Source organism: Barbatula barbatula (assembly GCF_947034865.1).
Source record: "Barbatula barbatula genome assembly, chromosome: 11".
Taxonomy (NCBI): Eukaryota; Metazoa; Chordata; class Actinopteri; order Cypriniformes; family Nemacheilidae; genus Barbatula; species Barbatula barbatula.
Window position 1 is genome coordinate 12,914,334 of NC_136774.1, and position 18,822 is coordinate 12,933,155.

Consider the following 18,822-nt stretch of genomic DNA (forward strand, 5'->3'; position numbering starts at 1 on the left):
GTATTATAGCGTTTTGAAAAAACATGCTTTCCTACTATAATGACTTATAACTAATGGCAATGGTTTACTGTAGCATTTGGGAGAAATGGTCATTTTTCCACTTTAAATGCCTATAGAAACACGATTTCTAATAAGTTTCACAAACAGATGGTCGGTTCCTGTAGGGGGCATACAGGAAGAGAACATCTGTCTGTGAAACTTATTATAAATCATGTTTCTATAGGCATTTAAATTGTAAAAATCGCCATTTCTCCCAAATGGTACAGTAAAATGAGTCCATATATGGTGTGCATATAGTGTGGGATGCCCCCTACAGGAACCGACCATCCGTTTTTGAAACTTATTAGAAATCGTGTATTAAAACCACTAAACTTGTTTTGAACAAATTAAAATCATGGTTAATTGTCGCAGGAGTATAGATATTAGACAAATAATTGAATTGGATAAACTGTTTTATATGCAGGACAAAGGTCTATAATAATAGGCTAGTTTTAGACGGAGGCCTACTTTAGCCTACAGAAATTATAATGTAAACATTCCGAAAAAATACATAAATTACTACAAAAACGACATATTCTAAACGTAAAACACAATATATAATATTGAGGAGACACACAGACGATCCGCATTTAAATAAAGCTTTAAAAGCGGTGTTTCTAGAAATTACCGTAGTTTACGAGGTATGCGCGCATAATGAATCTTAACGGCGGCTGGCTTGACCGCGGTGACAAAAACCGGGTGCGTGTGTCGAAGCAAAGGCGTCGAGTGCAAGTCTGACAGACGCAATTCTGCAGCCAGCAATTCACACGTATTTTGGCAAGCTAGGAAGACATTTTTGCTAAAGTGGTCTTCGATAGTAAATCACAGGACATGAGAGGACGCACATAAGACAGCTTTCATAGTGTATCTTGAACGATAGGGTCGACGCTAAGATTGCTTATAGCGGACCAGCTGTGAATCATCATAAATGAGCGATCCGCTTTTCACAAATGACTGCTAACGAATACATGGTATTCATAGTTCAATAAATGAACGCGAGGAACGAGGGCTGTGATCTGTTCTCCTGAAGAAGTCGAGATCATCGTGCATAAATATTAAAGGTAGGCCATGCATGTTGTTTTATTGTGTTTTTTATCTCATATTAAGTGTCCCATTTTAAACATTTAGAAGCACAATATTGTTCCAACTATAACCGGAATGTGTATATTTCTTTATTCGCGCGTTATCAAAGAACGAGCCAACGATCTCGGAACAAAAGTGAAAGTAAGCGTTTTCCGTTGTTTTCATAGTTTCTGGTTCGTGATGATGAAGATTAGTTCAGCGACAAAGTGAATTAAACATTGAATATTAAATCCCCCTTAACGCTTCAAAGATATCGAAGATTTTGTTTAGTGCAAACCTTATAATTCATATGTTCTGATATAAAATATTAAAACATCTTGCAGTACTAGTGGCCAAGAGTGATGGACCTCTAAACCTTTAATTCAATATATGAAAAAACACTCTTTCATTGTTAGCTCATACTATTTGATCAAAACAATCCAAATGCGCAGTTGCGTGATCTTATCTCCCAAACCAGACGCACATTCTTCCTGGAAACTGTGCAACGGGTTTGAGAAGTGTTGCAACACAAATAAGCAACTGCAGATCCCCCAAAAGCCCAAAACAAGCCCAATATTATTACATTATTCATGATCATACATATAATGTATTAGGAATAATGTATTATTAATGAAGGAGCCTGGGTCATTTTAAACTGACACTAGCCTGTTTGAAAAACACATACAAGTATTTTACAAAAATGAATGTCACTGAGAGTCCTAGCCACTAGACCACCAGGGATTATTAAATATGGGCCCACTAGTGAAAAAATTGTCATAGCACTGACATTTGACAAGTGAAAATAAAACACAAAAATATGACAATTCATGTATAAAAGTGTTTTTAAGTGAAACAACTGTATATAAACAGATTTAAATAAAGATAAGTTAAGACAAGTAGTAACAGTTTACTATGGTAAATTATAATAGTATTTTTTCATTTGGGTTACATTTGAGAGGGTGATGGACATCGGTCCGTTTAATGCGTAAACTAATATAAAATAAATCAATGTAAAGCCGAACATATACCTTTGTTTAGACCTTTGTTTTGTATTTATTGTCATTTACTGTTGATTTTCGTGTCTAGAGTTTTTCTGTTATTCAATTCCTGTGGGGTTTTTCACTTACCGTTTCTGTGATTCCTTTGGTAATCGATAAGGTCACTGTATAATCACTGATCACGTGTGGGCAGAATAGGCTTGGAGAAATGGAAAATATATAATGACCACTAAGGGTAGCTGTAACAGAGCCACATTTATAAAAAAAAACTGTACTTTATGCGTTTGCTGTTGGTATACTTGTATTGATCATTGCATATTTCATTAAAAACATTTATTTAATACAATATTTTGCCAAGAAAACAGTATAACTTACCGCACGGTTCATGTCCAGAGTCTTTTAGCCATGGGACCCCGCTCCATCCATCGGTTTCAAATGATCTCCAAATCCAGCATTATATCCACCGTTTGTATAACATTCATCACACAAATGCAGCGAACAAAAAACACAACTGAAAGTGACTTGTGCGCATGCTCCTCCTGCTCCCCATGGTTGATGCGTGGGTGTGCCGTGTGGTTTTCCGGGAGAATTGTCCAATAAGGGACTAAGAAAAGTTGTTACGTAATGATTTTTCATGTTTTCGAAAACAACTTTCTGAAACCTGTACGAACACTGGGGGAGTGTACCGAGCACAGAAATACTATGTACTGATACGTCCAACTAGTTTTTTGACAAGTTGACCATGTTAAGCATGAGAAGACAGCACGTTTAACACTGTAAAGAAGTCAGAAAGCATGACACACTGTTGTACCACCCCTTTAACGCGATTTGACAGAAAAAGAAGCGCATAGTTTTGTATCATGTAACTCTTGTTTGATGGGTGGGCCAAAAATGTCAGCCCAATCAGCAGCAACATGTATATAACCCACGCGGTATTAAAGAGACAGCTGGCACAATGACTCCAAGTAAAGTTGTTTACAGAATGTGTTCACTGCAGCTCAGTATACGCAACAATTGAAGATATTATGTATTAAACAAGTTTTTATACCTATTGTAGAAGGCTCTGAAAACTCTTCCACAAGACACCTCTTGTTTAAAAAAAACAACTATTTGTTGAGGCTGAACGCAGTTTTTTTTATAGCGCTAATTGGCCATTTACTTGTCCAGGTTTGATTTGCCTTGCTTAAACGATTTGTGCCAAAATGATACCCGAGTAACCAGTTCTGTAAAAGTACAAATAAGCCTACCTGCTACTTAACACCGACAGAGTTTGTTCATGGTTTGTCAATTGTTTGTCCACGTTTAACTGAGAGGGTTTAACATTTTAAAGACTCAACAGATTAAAATAAGGCAGTGGTGCGATGTCTGCTATTTACACCAAGTGCAAATTGCATATTTTTGGCACTATATCCTACACATGTAAAAGACAGCAAAAGTAAAGTTTTTATAATAAAAATGTATTGCCTTCCCTTTATTATGAAACACTTCTTTGCCTCTTTTCAAATATTTTAACTATGCAACAGAAAACTATGCAACAGAAAACTTGTTACAACTTTGATAATCTTTTCCAAAATATATATACAGGATGCATACGCTTTATTTGAAAAAGAGTCCAAATAAACGTCAACAGGGCTGGACTGGTAATCTTGCATACCGGGCAAATATACCTTATCAGAGTATAAAATTAACATGTAGGTGTAAACATTCGTTCCCTCAGTTTAAATAAAACATACTTGCAGATTCTAAAACATGCTCAAGTTTTGCTTCTGATTTACCTTCACATTTATCCACACCACGCACGCTTGTGTAAAGACTCTAAAATAAAACCGTATACAATATTTGTTAATCTTCCTGCAGGAGCTTGTTCTGTTCTTATGACAGAGGCTTCAATTCTGCGAGAACAGTTTGCAAAACTGTGCAAACGTAGTGCGAATGCGTGGGCACCGATTATTCATTTGTGGGTACAGATTTCAAAAACTGAGGGGGCAGTTTACAAAACCAAGAGCACCGGTTGGAAACTCATGGGTACAGTTTTTAATCCGAGAGCATGGTTTTGGAGAAACAAAACAGAGTTGTTTCTGCACTATGGTGCTTCAGAGACAATGACATATAGCACATTTGAACAGACACATCTGACATGGAATAATAGTAAAATAATTCTGGGTAAAATGTCAGAGTCTTCATGAAAATGTATTAAACAATGGGGCCTGTTAAGAAGTTCCACTAAACTTAGAAATACTATCTTACATGTATTCCCTTCATTTCTCCACAGGTAAAAAAGGCAAATGGAACACAACAAATGGAAGACATTTTTAGGAATATGTATTATCAATATTTTACTCATTCTGGTGTGGGCATACCTAAACTAAATGCATACGCTTTATTTGAAAAAGAGTCCAAATAAACGTCAACAGGGCTGGACTGGTAATCTTGCATACCGGGCAAATGCCCGGTGGGCCGACGCACTTGGGGGCCAATATAATATGATTTTTTTTTAATCGGCCAACGACCGGCCCATAATGCAGGGACAGCAGCCCATTGGTTCATTTTTCATACTGACACTGGGGGGCTGGCCCAATCATCTCTTAACAGGCTCCACCACCCCCCCCCTCCCCCTCGGTTTCTTGTGTCAGATGCAGTCAGCGTCTTATAGAGTGTTCATACCAAACGCAGTAAATCGCGCTATTAGCGTCTAGTTGGACCCTTGAACATTTTGTGTTTACTTGCTTCATTCGCGCGTGAAATTTGTGTCATGGAAGGGGCTTCTGTCAGGCGGCGCCTGTCTAATTGCGAAATGGCAGACATGGATTTAGTTGAGAGGGTAGCTGCGCATTATGTGCTATGGAAGGCTGAAGAACGACGTAGACTCGTTCGGCGCCGTGTCTGGGTCCATAAAATCCTTCAGAAGCGCAGTCCTTCATTGTTGTTTCGGATGTCTGCCTGCGCTCGCTATGTCATAATCCCTACTAGAGCAAGCTCCTGGTTGGTAAACGCGGCGCAAATTTTCGGGCAAAGTTCAGATTATTAAACTCAAGCGAATCACACGAACTATGGGAAGCCAAACAATCCAAAATTGGGACGAGATAGCGGGGTATTACAGAGCTCGCGCCGCGCTGACATGTCATCTGCGCGATTCAATGGAACGAGCCGCGCAGCCGACTCGTCAGCGCACATGGACGTGTTTCCTAGCGCCACCACCAGCGCTGCACCGACCAATTTAAACAGTGCAAACCGTACACTCAAATGTACAATAAAGAAACCCCTCATTCCTTAAAAACATTTACATTGGTTCTCTGCTGAAGTCTATCAGTTTTTCCCTACAGAAGACAAAGGAAATCAGGATGAAATGCATAATCTTTTTTTATTATTATCTTTAATAGTGTACAAGTAAACTGTAGTGTTTTGCATCGATACTTTGAAGAACTGCACATATGTATAGACTATAAGAGGTTACGGAAAAGACCTGTACAAAGCAGACTTCCAATATCGTATTCTTGAGGAGCACGCCAACCTCCTAGTAATTATATCGGTCAGTTTACATGTTAAGGTAATTTATTTTATAATTGTAGTACGTTTTGCGCCTAGCCATTTTACCTAAACTATTTACGTTAATAATAGCAGAGGTTTATGGGTAAAATGTAAATGAGTGGCGCCAAATGAACTTGTATATGTTTTAATTGGTCAGTGCAGTGGATTGGTTGGCGCCGCTCTGCCCATTAGTTGGCGCTAGGAAATTGAATCGCGCAGATGACATGTCAGCGCGGCGCGAGCTCTGAAATACCCTGCTGTCTCGTCCCACTTTTGGATTCCCCCTACTAACGTGTCATTCGCACGAATTACACCGCAAGCAGGTATAGGTCTATCACCAGGGAGTCAGTCAAGAGAGAGTGAGTACACTGGTCCATGGCACTTAGTTCTCAGCTTTGTAGGTTTTTTTAGGAATTGAACATCTAATACGGCGGGCTTGTGCAACTAGCTCATTGATATTAATTGGAATGCACAATAAAAAACTGAACACATTTTTGCAAACTAATATATTATAATAGATGTAGCCAAAATGTTTTTAGGCATGTTGTGTTATTGGAGTGTTAACAAAAGCTCTGCTTGGTGATGAATTTAAGAAAACTTGGCTCTTAAAATACAACAAGGCCAGGAGAATGACAAAAGAGGATCAATTAGTTATGTTGGCTTGACAAATGGAACAGTAGATATGCATATCTACAGGGACCGCAAGGATGGTGTACTGGTTGGTTGTGTCCGACCGATTGTGGTGGGCTGGTCTGAGTAAAAATTCCAGGGCCCTTTTTTGGTCCAAGTCCAGCCCTGCGTCAAAACATGACGTCTTTATTAACTTAATTTAAAGAACTAATATAATTTTTTAATGAACTCGAATATGATTTGATTGATAAATTGCCCATCCCTAATAGAAATATGAAAAGAAAATATTAGGTCAACTAGGACTCCTTCCTGTCTTGAGCTTTCTAGCTCCCTGGGCAGAGTCATGACATTGCCACGTCTTTCAGGTTTCTGTTGTGTTATGTGTGGAAACACGTAGCTTTATTTTGTTACTTGGCGGCATGTGTCTTCCTGTTGTGTTTCTCAGCCCTGCCCTCCTGTCTCCCGTAATCATCTTGTTAGGGTTTCATTCCCATCGGCTGCTTTGTGTTTCACCTTAGTTAGGGCTTTATTCCTATCACCTGGTCTGTTTAATCACTCTCGTTATGGTTTTATTCCAATCACCTGTCACCACTCTCCACATGTAATCACTCCTCGTTAGTGTCTCCCTTTATATAGTCTCAGTTTCCCTCTGTTCAGTGTTGGTGCATTGTCTAATGTTTATGTTAGTTGTAGCACTAGATGTCTTGCGCTCACGCTATTAGATTACCTCTTGTTCCTGTTTACAGTTTGTGAATTTATTATTTATCTTTTCTAAAGATTCTTGTTTTCTTTGGTCCCCCTCGTGGGGAATGTTTGTTTCTAGTGTTGTTTTGCTAGTGTTTTCTTTGTGCTTGTTTTCCCCATTGTGGGTGTTTTATTTCATAAAAGTTTTACGTAAAGCCTTCGTCTGCCTGCATCTGGGTTCTGTCCAAGCCATTTTGTGACACTATGTGAAGATGTGTTGTGTGGGTTTAATGTCGTCGTCTTTTATTCCTGTATGTGCAGATACATTTCTGAGGTAAACCTAAAATGATAAAAGAGTGGCTGCCTTCTACAACTTTAACATTAGTTTGTTTGATAATAGCTAAATGAATGAATATTCGCAAGCATATGTAAACTTTCAATATACAAAATATCTACAGACCCAAACAACGTTCAACAAACTTTCCACAAACCTTCAGTGTAGTCTGACTTAAGTTTCTATATCTTTTCTAACTGATCTGGGTTCTGGTTTACAAAAAGCTCGAGTGAAAGGGCAGCACAATACTTCCCTCCCCCTTTCAGCTCTCTTAAAGAAACATCCTCAAACAACAATTTCCCAATACATAAAACCACTGCGAGCACTGCAGTTTCTTGTAGATACATTGTGGTTTCGGAAATTAAAATACAAGAATAGGGATCATTTTTATTTATATCAATGTAAAGACATTTGCGTTGCTGAGTGATTACTTTTTTAAACTTTTACACCTTTGGTTTGACTCTGAGGAAATTACATAATTTGGCTGAGCTAGTGAAGCTGACACTGACCAAGGGTGAGTTCTGTCATTGAATTGTATGATTTTCAGTTTGGTTTTTGTTGTTGTTTTTTAGGATTAGGAGCTTAAGTGTCAGGCCCTGTCGCTGTAAATGTATAACATTCCATTAATACAGTCGTGATCAGGTGGCATTTGTATTCCATTCATCACGCAGTCAGGCAGGGATAGCTCACGGTGTGGAGAGTTTGTGTAGCCGTTTCACATTGAAACAGGAAACAAATGCTTTTTCTTTTTGGTTACAACCACATGGTGAGAATGAAATACTCTTTTGCTGTTATATCAAGTTGTTTTGGCTTAATAAGGTAGACCTACTCTGCAATGTAAAGAGGTTATTCTTTTTAGTATATCACTTTCATAATTTTATCTAAAAAAATGCTCATATTTGCATTCCAAAAATCCTACTTTTCTCACACAGTGTTACACGACCAGAAGCCTTAAGCCTACCCACACTTGCTGATCAGAAATCTAATACGGCGGCCTTGTGCAACTAGCTCATTGATATTAATTGGAATGCACAATAAAAAACTGAACACATTTTTGCAAACTAATATATTATAATAGATGTAGCCAAAATGTTTTTATGCATGTTGTGTTATTGGAGTGTTAACAAAAGCTCTGCTTGGTGATGAATTTAAGAAAACTTGGCTCTTAAAATACAACAAGGCCAGGAGAATGACTTTTTAAAAATAAAAAAAACAAAAGAGGATCAATTAGTTATGTTGGCTTGACAAAAAAAATTCTGTTCTTGTTCAGATTCTTCTTATGATCCCCAAATTTCTGTCTGGAACTCCTCCTAGAGCTTTCAAGCTACTTCAAACAAACTTTCCACAAACCTTCAGTGTAGTCTGACTTAAGTTACTATATCTTTTCTAACTGCTTTGGGTTCTGGTTTACAAAAACCGGAATATCAACACCATTTCCATTACAAATTTCCATACACTTAATATTGCGACAAACTTTGACATGTCATAACTTGGAGTGAGGTTTTCATAGAAACATGTAGGTTTCTACATTAACCTTTAACAGCAACCCAGCAACCAATCCCACAGACTCCCATTATAAAAGGCAAAGATGGATATCTTATATTTTAGCATATATTTTAGTGTCGTAGAGACAAGGTGGTGGGTCTCATTTTACTCAGGAAACCAATAGACCTATTTCACAGAGTGATGTGTACAAACAGATGTCAATGCTCTAGCTCCGTTGACTCCATGGAACAGTTGCAGATCGGACAACATATGCTAATGTTGCCTTTGGTAAATAAAATGAATGCCTGTTAGATAACATGCTGAATGAATGGCTGTGGCAGCAGTGTGGCAGTAAAAGGGTTTCCTCTACTTCCAGTCTCTGTTGCCATTTTGTGAAATAGGCAAATTAAGCCACGCCTATAGCAACCATTAACAGCAAACTAACAACCGACTCCATAGAAATGTTAGCAAACACGTTAATCGTGTTAACATCATGCTAGTAACATGTTTATCATGTTAGTATTATCTTATCAAAATTGTTAATTTTGTTAGCACCATATTGGCAAACATGCTAATAATGTTGGCAACATGTTAATAATGCTAGCAAACAAACTAATCTTGCTAGAAAACGTATTAATCAAACATGCTACCAACATACCTATCATGTTTGCATCATGTTAGCAACAACCAAATCATGTAAGCTTTATTCTAGCAACATTTTAATCGTGTCAACATCATGTTCGTAAACATGCTAATCGCGTTAGCATCATGTAAGCAACATGTTAATTGCGTCATCAAACCAGCAAATGTTAATAGCATTAACATCATGTTAGTAGCATGTTAATACATGCTTACGACATGTTAATTTGTGCTAACAACTTATTAAGAAAGTTTTTCTTTCAGCTCTAGCCTGGTTTTTACAGACTGGTCAGTTGCATAAGCATAGCTGCTAAGTTAAGACTTTACAACTGGTCCCATTGACAAGCAATTAGTTGGGACAAATTAGTCTTTCTTGAATGATTTTACAATGCAAAATACCCTGTCAGATTGTCCTACTAGTTTAAAATAAACACAAAGAGTAAGTTTACAGCATAAATACCTTATCAGAGTATAAAATTAACATGTAGGTGTAAACATTCGTTCCCTCAGTTTAAATAAAACATACTTGCAGATTCTAAAACATGCTCAAGTTTTGCTTCTGATTTACCTTCACATTTATCCACACCACGCACGCTTGTGTAAAGTATCACATTAAGACTCTAAAATAAAACCGTATACAATATTTGTTAATCTTCCTGCAGGAGCTTGTTCTGTTCTTATGACAGAGGCTTCAATTCTGCGAGAACAGTTTGCAAAACTGTGCAAACGTAGTGCGAATGCGTGGGCACCGATTATTCATTTGTGGGTACAGATTTCAAAAACTGAGGGGGCAGTTTACAAAACCAAGAGCACCGGTTGGAAACTCATGGGTACAGTTTTTAATCCGAGAGCATGGTTTTGGAGAAACAAAACAGAGTTGTTTCTGCACTATGGTGCTTCAGAGACAATGACATATAGCACATTTGAACAGACACATCTGACATGGAATAATAGTAAAATAATTCTGGGTAAAATGTCAGAGTCTTCATGAAAATGTATTAAACAATGGAGCCTGTTAAGAAGTTCCACTAAACTTAGAAATACTATCTTACATGTATTCCCTTCATTTCTCCACAGGTAAAAAAGGCAAATGGAACACAACAAATGGAAGACATTTTTAGGAATATGTATTATCAATATTTTACTCATTCTGGTGTGGGCATACCTAAACTGGCCTTCTGATTACACAAGCATGCCATTATATAATAAACTGAAAATCCCGGAGGTTATACATTCAATAACACCCATCAAAGACTCCCAGCACTTCATGGTATCTGCATTTATTGACCACAGATTGGATGGGACCATTCGAGTCATCAGTATAATCGACAGACACCATCTTCAACCACTTTACTGTATTTACTGCACCATAGAACATTGCAAAGCAGTAGAGACTGACGTCTGGATACATAGTGACCATTTTGGCTTCCCATTTCATGTCTCAGATGTGATTTGTAAAGGTGAACACTTGGAAGATGCAACAGATGTCTTCATCTCAACTAAATCATCCCTGGACAATGAACCCCACGAGTATCTGCCAATACAAAATCGTGTAATGAGTGAGACTTTCAAGTTTAACTTCACAGTTTGCATCTCCAACCTTTTTGGTGACTACAACAATGTGCTGCAATTTGCACAAACTATAGAAATGTACAAGCTTCTGGGCGTTCAGCGAGTGGTCATCTATAACACTAGTTGTGGACCAGGCCTGGATAAGCTCTTAAAGCATTATGAATGGGAGGGCATAGTGGAGATTGTTCCATGGCAAATTGACAAGTTTGTTAGCCCTTCCCCAGGTTGGAACTTTAAGAAAAGCAAGGGTGACATTCATTATTATGGACAGTTGACAACACTCAATGAGTGTATTTACAGGCACATGTATCAATCCAAGTACGTTCTCCTGAATGACATCGATGAGATTATCATGCCTTACCAATATGCCAATTTACCATCTCTTATGAAGAACCTCCAAGCTGAGCATCCCAATGTGGGTGTTTTCCTCATCGAGAACCACATATTCCCCAAAACACAGTTTGAGGACAGTGGTCGCTTCAAGCGACTAGAATGGCGTAATATTTCTGGGATAAATATCATGGAGCACATTTATAGAGAACCTGACCGAAATGATGTTTTCAATCCCACAAAGTTGATTGTTAACCCAAGGATGGTGGAGCAAATATCGGTACATTCCTCCTTGAAAAACTTTGGAGAGACATACCATGTTCCATTTGATGTGTGTAGGATTGTACATGTTCGAGTCCCACTACAGGGGCATCTGACCAAAGAACAGCTGGCTGTGGACAAAAAAGTTTGGGAATTTGAGCAAGACTTGGTACCAAATGTTGACAAGGCATTGGAGCGTTCTGGTTTGCTAAGACCTAACAGCTGACATCATGGAATTAAAATGTAAAAACAATATCGATTTTTTTTATATTTTGTTACATTTTATTATGAAAATATATATTTTTTTATTCTGATTCTCATGATAGGGTGTTAGTTTGACAGTTTCATAGACTAGAGGACCTCTTAAAGTCCCGTGTTCAAAATCAAATTTATGTTTTTTTATATGTCTGTGTGGGGATTGTGATATGCTTTAAGATAAACCATGAGCATGACTATTTTCTCCATAAAACTGCAGTTTACCAAAGACGGTTTAGAAATGCAGCTAGAAACTTCCTCTGATTACTGCATCATAACCCTGTAACCAATCATGTTAACAGATTTGAGCCATATATATGTAAGGATGGCAAAACGACGAACGCTGCCGTTTCAGCTCTCTTCCTTCAACACGAGCATGAGCTGCTCACACGTCAAATGAGGCGTCTATGTTCCTGTAATCAATGTTCTGGACTCATGTGATTGAATGGAGGCGGAGATTAATTAGCATATTCTTGAATCTGGGTATACTGAATGAAGCAAGCGTGTAGAGTTGCAGTCATTCTAAGGCATGAAGAAATGCCTTTCACAGAAATAACTTTCCATGTGCCATTTTAATCCTTAAAAATGAGTTTGGGGACTTTAAGTGTTTACTTATATGTTATATAATCAATCATCACAAAACTCAAAGATGTGATTGGGTACTGCAAAAACTCTGCTAAAAGCACATTGCACGCAAGAAATTCCTTTAAGTTTGCAGTTTGTTCGAATCGTTAAATTTTCCTCTGAGCACACGGCTTTGAATTTGAGGGCATAAAATGTCTATTGAGTATTACTTCCTTCAATATTTATGTTTGTTGAGCTTCATGAAGATTGGACACTAATCAGCTTCATGCTAAATTGTTATTGATTCTTCGCAGCTTAAAAATAAAGGTGCTTCACAATGCCATTGAAGAACCTTTTTGTAGAAATGGTTCCATACAGAACTTTTAACATCCAGAGGATGTTGCTGGTGCAAATGAGATCGGGCATATGGCCTGAGGGAAAACTCAGTTCACAAACAACAGCCCTCTTCCCCGTTCTGGAACTTTGTTCCTGAGCTTATCCATCAGGAAGCGCCATGTGGCATCGCTGTGAAGAACCTTTTAAGCACTTTTATTTTTAAGTGTGTATCGGAAGTGAAGTTTGATTCTCATAAGGTTTGTTTATATTGTTGCCATTGAAATGTTCCACAAAGAACCATTCAGCAAAGATTCTTTAAAGAACCATCTCTTTCTTACCTTTTCATAATCTGAAGAACCTTTTTATATTATGTCATATTTTAATGGCTTTGAAGAAGACTTTTTATGCATTTGAATATTACTGCACGCTTTAGTCATTCTCTAATAAATATGTTTAATTCCTTTTTTGTTTGAGACATATACTTTTACCTTTCTAATAGAGAAATAGCACTGAGAGTTTGGGAATATGAACAATACAAATAATTTACAAAAATAAAAACGTGGTGTTTAAATAATTTACACTGTGTCTATACAGGATGCGTCGCGACACATGGCTTGTTATAATGGGATTGTTGCATCATGCCATATCCAGTGTGAACAAAAACTGACAATTATAATTTGTTTCTTATGTCTTTTGTCATGTCGCGTCTGTGTACGTTTTGTGATCTGACATTGAGCCAACAAACTCCAACAAATGTGTGAATGACCTTTAGAAAACCTCTTCTGTGACCTTGTTTCCTGTGCCCCACCAATTTAGTTTCCTGGATTCCTCTATCGAACTGAATTTTCCTCAGTTTAGGCCAGCCCCTTGTCTGTTCTTGTATTGTCTAGTGTGTTTATGATGTTATATTTAAGTGTACGAAATTATATTCCAGGCTTTGAGCGCTTTACATTGCAATGGCTTTTCAACAGTATTACATGTACTTTAAAAGAATGTGCTATTGATCGGATTAATTATAATACGGATTATATTAAATTTGAAATGTTTGTCAAAACACATGTTGATGTGTGTTCTCTATCACTCAAGTTAAAAGGACACAAGTTCAGTTATTCATAACCTTGTTCAAAAACGTCGTTTCCTGTTTAGCCCCACCCATTTAGTTTCCTGGCTTTAACTTTTGTTCTGTATTTTCCTCAGTTTAGGCCAGCCCCTTATCTGTTCTTGTGTCGTCTTGGGTGTTTATAATGTTACCTTGTTTATAACTTCTGGCATTTCTAAATTGTATATTTAAGTGTACCAACTTTAATTTCCAGGCTTTAAGAGCGTTTAGCATTGCAATGGCTTTACAACAGTATGCACAGTGAAACTATGAGGAAACTTTAATGTGTAAATCAGAAAAGGCTTTGCTAGACCAAAATATATTTGGGTAAAGAAATGTTTAATCTACAGTTTAGTTTTAAAAAGTCACGGGCAGTCAGATCACAAACACACGTACAGTGGTTCATATACACACACACTCACATCACATTGATACATATATTTTCTATAGACATATATGAAACCTAAGGCTTACATAAAGCTTTTTACATTTTAAGACATGGTTTAATATGTTTTAGCACCATAGTTGCGTTTCAACATTGTATGCACCCTTTCCTGAAGCATTCTCTCTCTCACATTCACAAACTCTTGACACTTTAGAAATACTCTGTAAAGCACAAGAATATATGCCATTACAACATAAAAATACAAATGCATGTCATTACTTTTAAAGTGTGCTATTGATCGGATAATACTGAAGCTGTCAACAGGCAAATTTGTGTCTGTGTTTGCCGTATGGAGGATATATTTTTGCAGGTCTTTTTCATTGTATGACGATTATAGGCACCAGTAGCTTCTAACTGCATTTTTGCACTTATACTGTAGAAGGAAATTAAATGTGTTTTTGGTAAAAATGATTTTGACCCCCAAGATAACTGCACAACAGTAGGAAGACAAGAGCTCACGCAAGAAGGAATTTAAAGCTTATAAAATACGTTTAAATAAAAGTAATATTAAAAGGTGCGGTGCATTTATTTATTATCATCGTAATAGTCCATTGAAAAAATAGCAGTGACAGTCTCAGGACTGCAAGATTAGAACATTTCACGGTGTACTCTTTGGTAGGACTTTAAATTTGAAATGTTTGTCAAAACACATGTTGATGTGTGTTCTCTATAACTCAAGTTAAAAGGACACAAGTTCATTATTCACCTTTCTCTTATGGCCCATTCAACAAAAGTACACAGATCCAGCGCTGGTTTGTTGTAGGTATCTTCGCAGTCTTATATATACTCAGAATGGGTATTTGGATATGGAGATGTAAATGATAAAGATACTCTGATAGGTAACGCGCCCCTGGTCTGACAGCGTAGTGGCTTGTACCCGAAGTCGCACCAAACCGGGCCGGTGTAACTGCTTTAAAGTGAAGATAATCGCTCTTCCTGCTTCATCCTTGATGCCGAACGTCCTATCTCCAGTATCTCCTGTTTGTTCCAGGATGGTGAAGGATGTGTTGTCCTGGAGAACTCCTGATTCAGAGAATGCTGATAAACGGGCTACACTGTGCTGGGTAGGTATGCCAAGCGGAAGAGTCAGGAGCTTGTACTGGAGAAGAGGAAAAGAGCTCCCGATGGCACAACCCTGTCTGGAAGTGCACGGTCTGTAGCAGGTGCTGTGGCACAGGAAAGACAGCAGATATTTTGGATGTTTGTTACAACCTAGAAGAAGTCCAGGGGTTGGTTTATGATAGTAAAAATTTTACCCTGGGTTGCGCCCTCTCTGGTAGCTGTCCGGGCAGGGCGTGTCAAGACACTGGTAACCACCCCGTGTGTTAAAGCACATCTGGTTTGCTCCACACTGGACACCTTGTTGAGTACACTCATCGATGTCTACAAGAAAGAATGGTTCCAATGGTCAAGCATTCAACATCTATCTGACTTTGATACTGACACAGTTTGCATCACAATAATGATGGATGTTTACGATTTCTTACCAATTCACTAACAACAGAATAACAAGTGGAGAACATTTACCTCTGCATGTCCGGCCATTGGATGCCAGTTTGTATCCTGGAGGGCAGATGCACAGGTAGCTTCCAATTGTATTTCTGCACTCATGTTGGCAAGGCTTTCTAAATGCACACTCGTCGATATCTTTGTAAAAAAAAGTTCATAATGAATTCTGTGTCACCAAAATACGTAATAGTATTACATCCAAGACCATAAAGCATTTGATTTTCAGCTTTACAGATTTCCTGTGGTTCAGTGGGAAGAGCATGGTGCTAGCAACGCCAAAGTCATGGGTTCGATCTCAGGGGATCGCACATAGTCAGAAAGAAATGTATAGTACAATGCAATGTAAGTTGCTTTGGATAAAAGCGTTTGCCAAATGCATAAAAAAATCTAACTATTACACACCTATGCAAGTACCGTCCTTGCTAGTGTACCCAATTGGACATTCATGCCTGGGATGACGTGAAGATCCGAGATGTTCAGGATGTACTGAGAGGCGAGTGAGCAAAGGTCGCTCTAGGGTAGAGACCAGCTGAGGGCGGAGCCTGGCTTGTACCCGCGTATTGTTGGCAAATATATGCCTTCTCTCGAGCCCAGCACAAGAACGGCCATCACCAAGGAGGACCGTGCCTGGTGGACACAGGCAGCGAAAACTGCCTGGAACGTTCCGGCATTGAAAAGCGCATGGACTCGGCACTTGTGCACATTCATCGATATCTGCAATTCCAAAAAAGTATCATTATTAATTTACTTCTTTCGTTAATTAACTTCTTATGTTTTATGTTATAAAGTTATAAAGTCATATCATCGTTGTCAAAATGTATCTCCCTTTTTCATGATTTACATTTTTTTAATAGATTATTATAATTGGTCACTGTTGGAAAAATCGGTTTGACTTGTTGCTTGTTTTTCTTTAGCTTAATTTTATGGGATTTAATGTGTATACAGAATATGCAATTCAAAGGGTCAACAGACATCTATGAGTAAAAATATTATCATAACTTTGAAGAACTGTAAACTGTGGTCAGCTGTGGCCTAGTGGTTAGAGCGTTGGGCTTGTGATCAGAAGTTTGCCGGTTCTAATCTCAGTGCCAGCAGGTCATGACTGAAGTGCCCTTGAGCAAGGCACCTTACCCCTGATTGCTCTGCAGTAATGTGCCACTGTATAAAACTACTTGTAAGTCCCAAAGCGTCTGCCAAATGAATAAATGTAAATGTAAATGGAAGAATAACCTGTATCACAGATTTTTCTAACAGTCACCCTTCATGTTTTTTTTGTGAGTTTTGGAAAGATCTAACCAATAAAAGTATTGAAAAGACCTAGTCAAAACCGTTGTATTCACTGTAAAAAAATGCAGGTTTTTTTCATTTCCTGAAAAGATGCAGTTTTGAAGATTCAAGTTTTCAGTCTGACTGCAACTATATTTTAGGTTGCATAATATAAAGCATTATATTAAAGCAATATAATGCCTTGACTGTTATTACAGTGATATCTGTCCGAAAGTTTATATATATATATATATATATATATATAATTTATGACTAATTGGTCAAAAGAATTTTAATGCATTTGTGACATGTATCTCTGATGTTGAATCTCACCTAGGCAAGGTCGACCCGCTCCTTGTGAGCGGTACCCTCTCGGACAAACACATCCGTACCCACCAATCGTGTTCTGGCACATTTGACTGTATCGACACATGTGACTGCCATCCTGGCATTCGTCTATGTCTGAATGCAAGAGAAATATGTTTTTAATTAAATATATTCATAATTTAAGAAAGAAAAATACTTTAATGGATTCAGAGAGCATTTGACACCTTACCTACACAGACCCCATTTTCTGCTGTGGTCATACCAGCTGGACAGCTGTCAAAACACTGATAACCCCCGTCTGTGTTTCTGCACTGTTGATGCGCTGGACACACATTCCTCAAACACTCATTTATATCTAAATACACACAAGTACTGTGATGAACTAACCTTCAATAATAAGCAGTTTCAACTGGATTTGAATTTATTTATGAATTATTTATTTAATGGTAAAAGAAATATGAAGACTCTGAAAACATTCTCACAAATAAACATGTACTAAATCACAGTGTCACTGACCGAGGCAGCGATGGCCCACCAACTGGTGTCCCAGGTGGCAGGCGCAACGATAAGAGCCCAAAGTATTGAAGCACTGCTCCTGGCATGGCGAAATCGCTGACTCTAGACACTCATCCACATCTAAGGGAAAAGATCTGCCAGTTTAATTTTCTTTATAGTCTATAGATGGTTCATGCAGTCAAAGACTAAGGGCTAATGCTTTGCTAAAATGCTTTTTTTAATAATGCACATATTAACCTTCACAACTGGTGCCCACCACACTGGGTTTGAAGCCTGGGCCGCACTTGGCCTGACAGCGATACGTTCCTGCTGTGTTCACGCATTGCTGGTTGTGATGACACATATGGGAACCTTGTGTGCACTCGTCAATATCTGTATGATGACAAACCCATGTAAAACTGCTGATAACAATTATTCGAGACGAATCCTGACGGTTTATTGACACTAATATACTGTAAAAGTACTCGGTTACTAACATAAACTCGGTTCCCTGAGATACGAGAACGAGTACTGCGTAGCAAGATGCAATGGGGGAAAACTCATTTTTCTCAGATGACTGAAGCTTTTTCAATAGCGCAGTGAAAACTGCACGGCGGCCATTGGTGTGTGAAAAGTAAAATTTTAAACCAATGCCAGCAGCGACGACCATATGCAGCTTGTAGCACGTTACAAGCTGCATATGAAAAAAAAAGTTTGTCCATATTATGGAAGTCAGTGTTGTTGGGCCAACAAACACTAAATAAAAAATAAGAACATACATTTAAAAATAAAACAAAAATATAATTAAATAAAAGTGTTTTTATTTTTGGGGTGAACTATCCCATTAATGTTCTACATCCTAAACTGCACTCAACAAATGTTGATCTTTTAAACATGGAGAAAACCAACCACTAAGTTACAAATTAACCTTCACTCTCCAGTCCTTTTTAGTGTGGACAAAGGT

The 18,822-nt window shown here is 38.0% G+C and overlaps 2 protein-coding genes across 3 annotated transcripts in view; one reads left to right on the top strand and one right to left on the bottom strand.

The window, feature by feature from the left end:
- Positions 1-702: 702 nt before the first annotated feature.
- LOC306900620 (beta-1,4-galactosyltransferase galt-1-like) lies at positions 703-13,179 on the top strand. Of its 2 annotated transcripts, XR_013787308.1 has the most exons (4): positions 703-724; positions 868-1,100; positions 10,477-12,171; positions 12,284-13,179. XR_013787308.1 is itself a non-coding variant. In XM_079467757.1 (2 exons), the coding sequence occupies exon 2, from the start codon at positions 10,490-10,492 to the stop codon at positions 11,786-11,788; it is 1,299 nt and encodes a 432-aa protein (XP_079323883.1). In that variant the 5' UTR covers positions 7,706-7,789; positions 10,477-10,489; the 3' UTR covers positions 11,789-13,179. The 2 variants fall into 2 exon arrangements, 1 of the variants encoding a protein (XP_079323883.1); XM_079467757.1 differs by lacking the exons at positions 703-724; positions 868-1,100 and adding an exon at positions 7,706-7,789 and having other exon boundaries at positions 10,477-13,179.
- Positions 13,180-14,043: 864 nt separating this feature from the next.
- The window catches only part of hmcn2 (hemicentin 2), a gene marked incomplete at its 5' end in the record, with an annotated part of 69,461 nt that continues 64,682 nt past the window's right edge, over positions 14,044-18,822 (bottom strand). The window contains 8 exons of the mRNA XM_079468123.1: positions 14,044-15,427; positions 15,518-15,644; positions 15,789-15,908; positions 16,173-16,484; positions 17,370-17,498; positions 17,593-17,718; positions 17,880-17,999; positions 18,117-18,251. Of these exons, the coding sequence (XP_079324249.1) occupies positions 15,049-15,427; positions 15,518-15,644; positions 15,789-15,908; positions 16,173-16,484; positions 17,370-17,498; positions 17,593-17,718; positions 17,880-17,999; positions 18,117-18,251 (1,448 nt within the window). The 3' untranslated portion in view covers positions 14,044-15,048. The remainder of the gene's footprint in view (positions 15,428-15,517; positions 15,645-15,788; positions 15,909-16,172; positions 16,485-17,369; positions 17,499-17,592; positions 17,719-17,879; positions 18,000-18,116; positions 18,252-18,822) is intronic.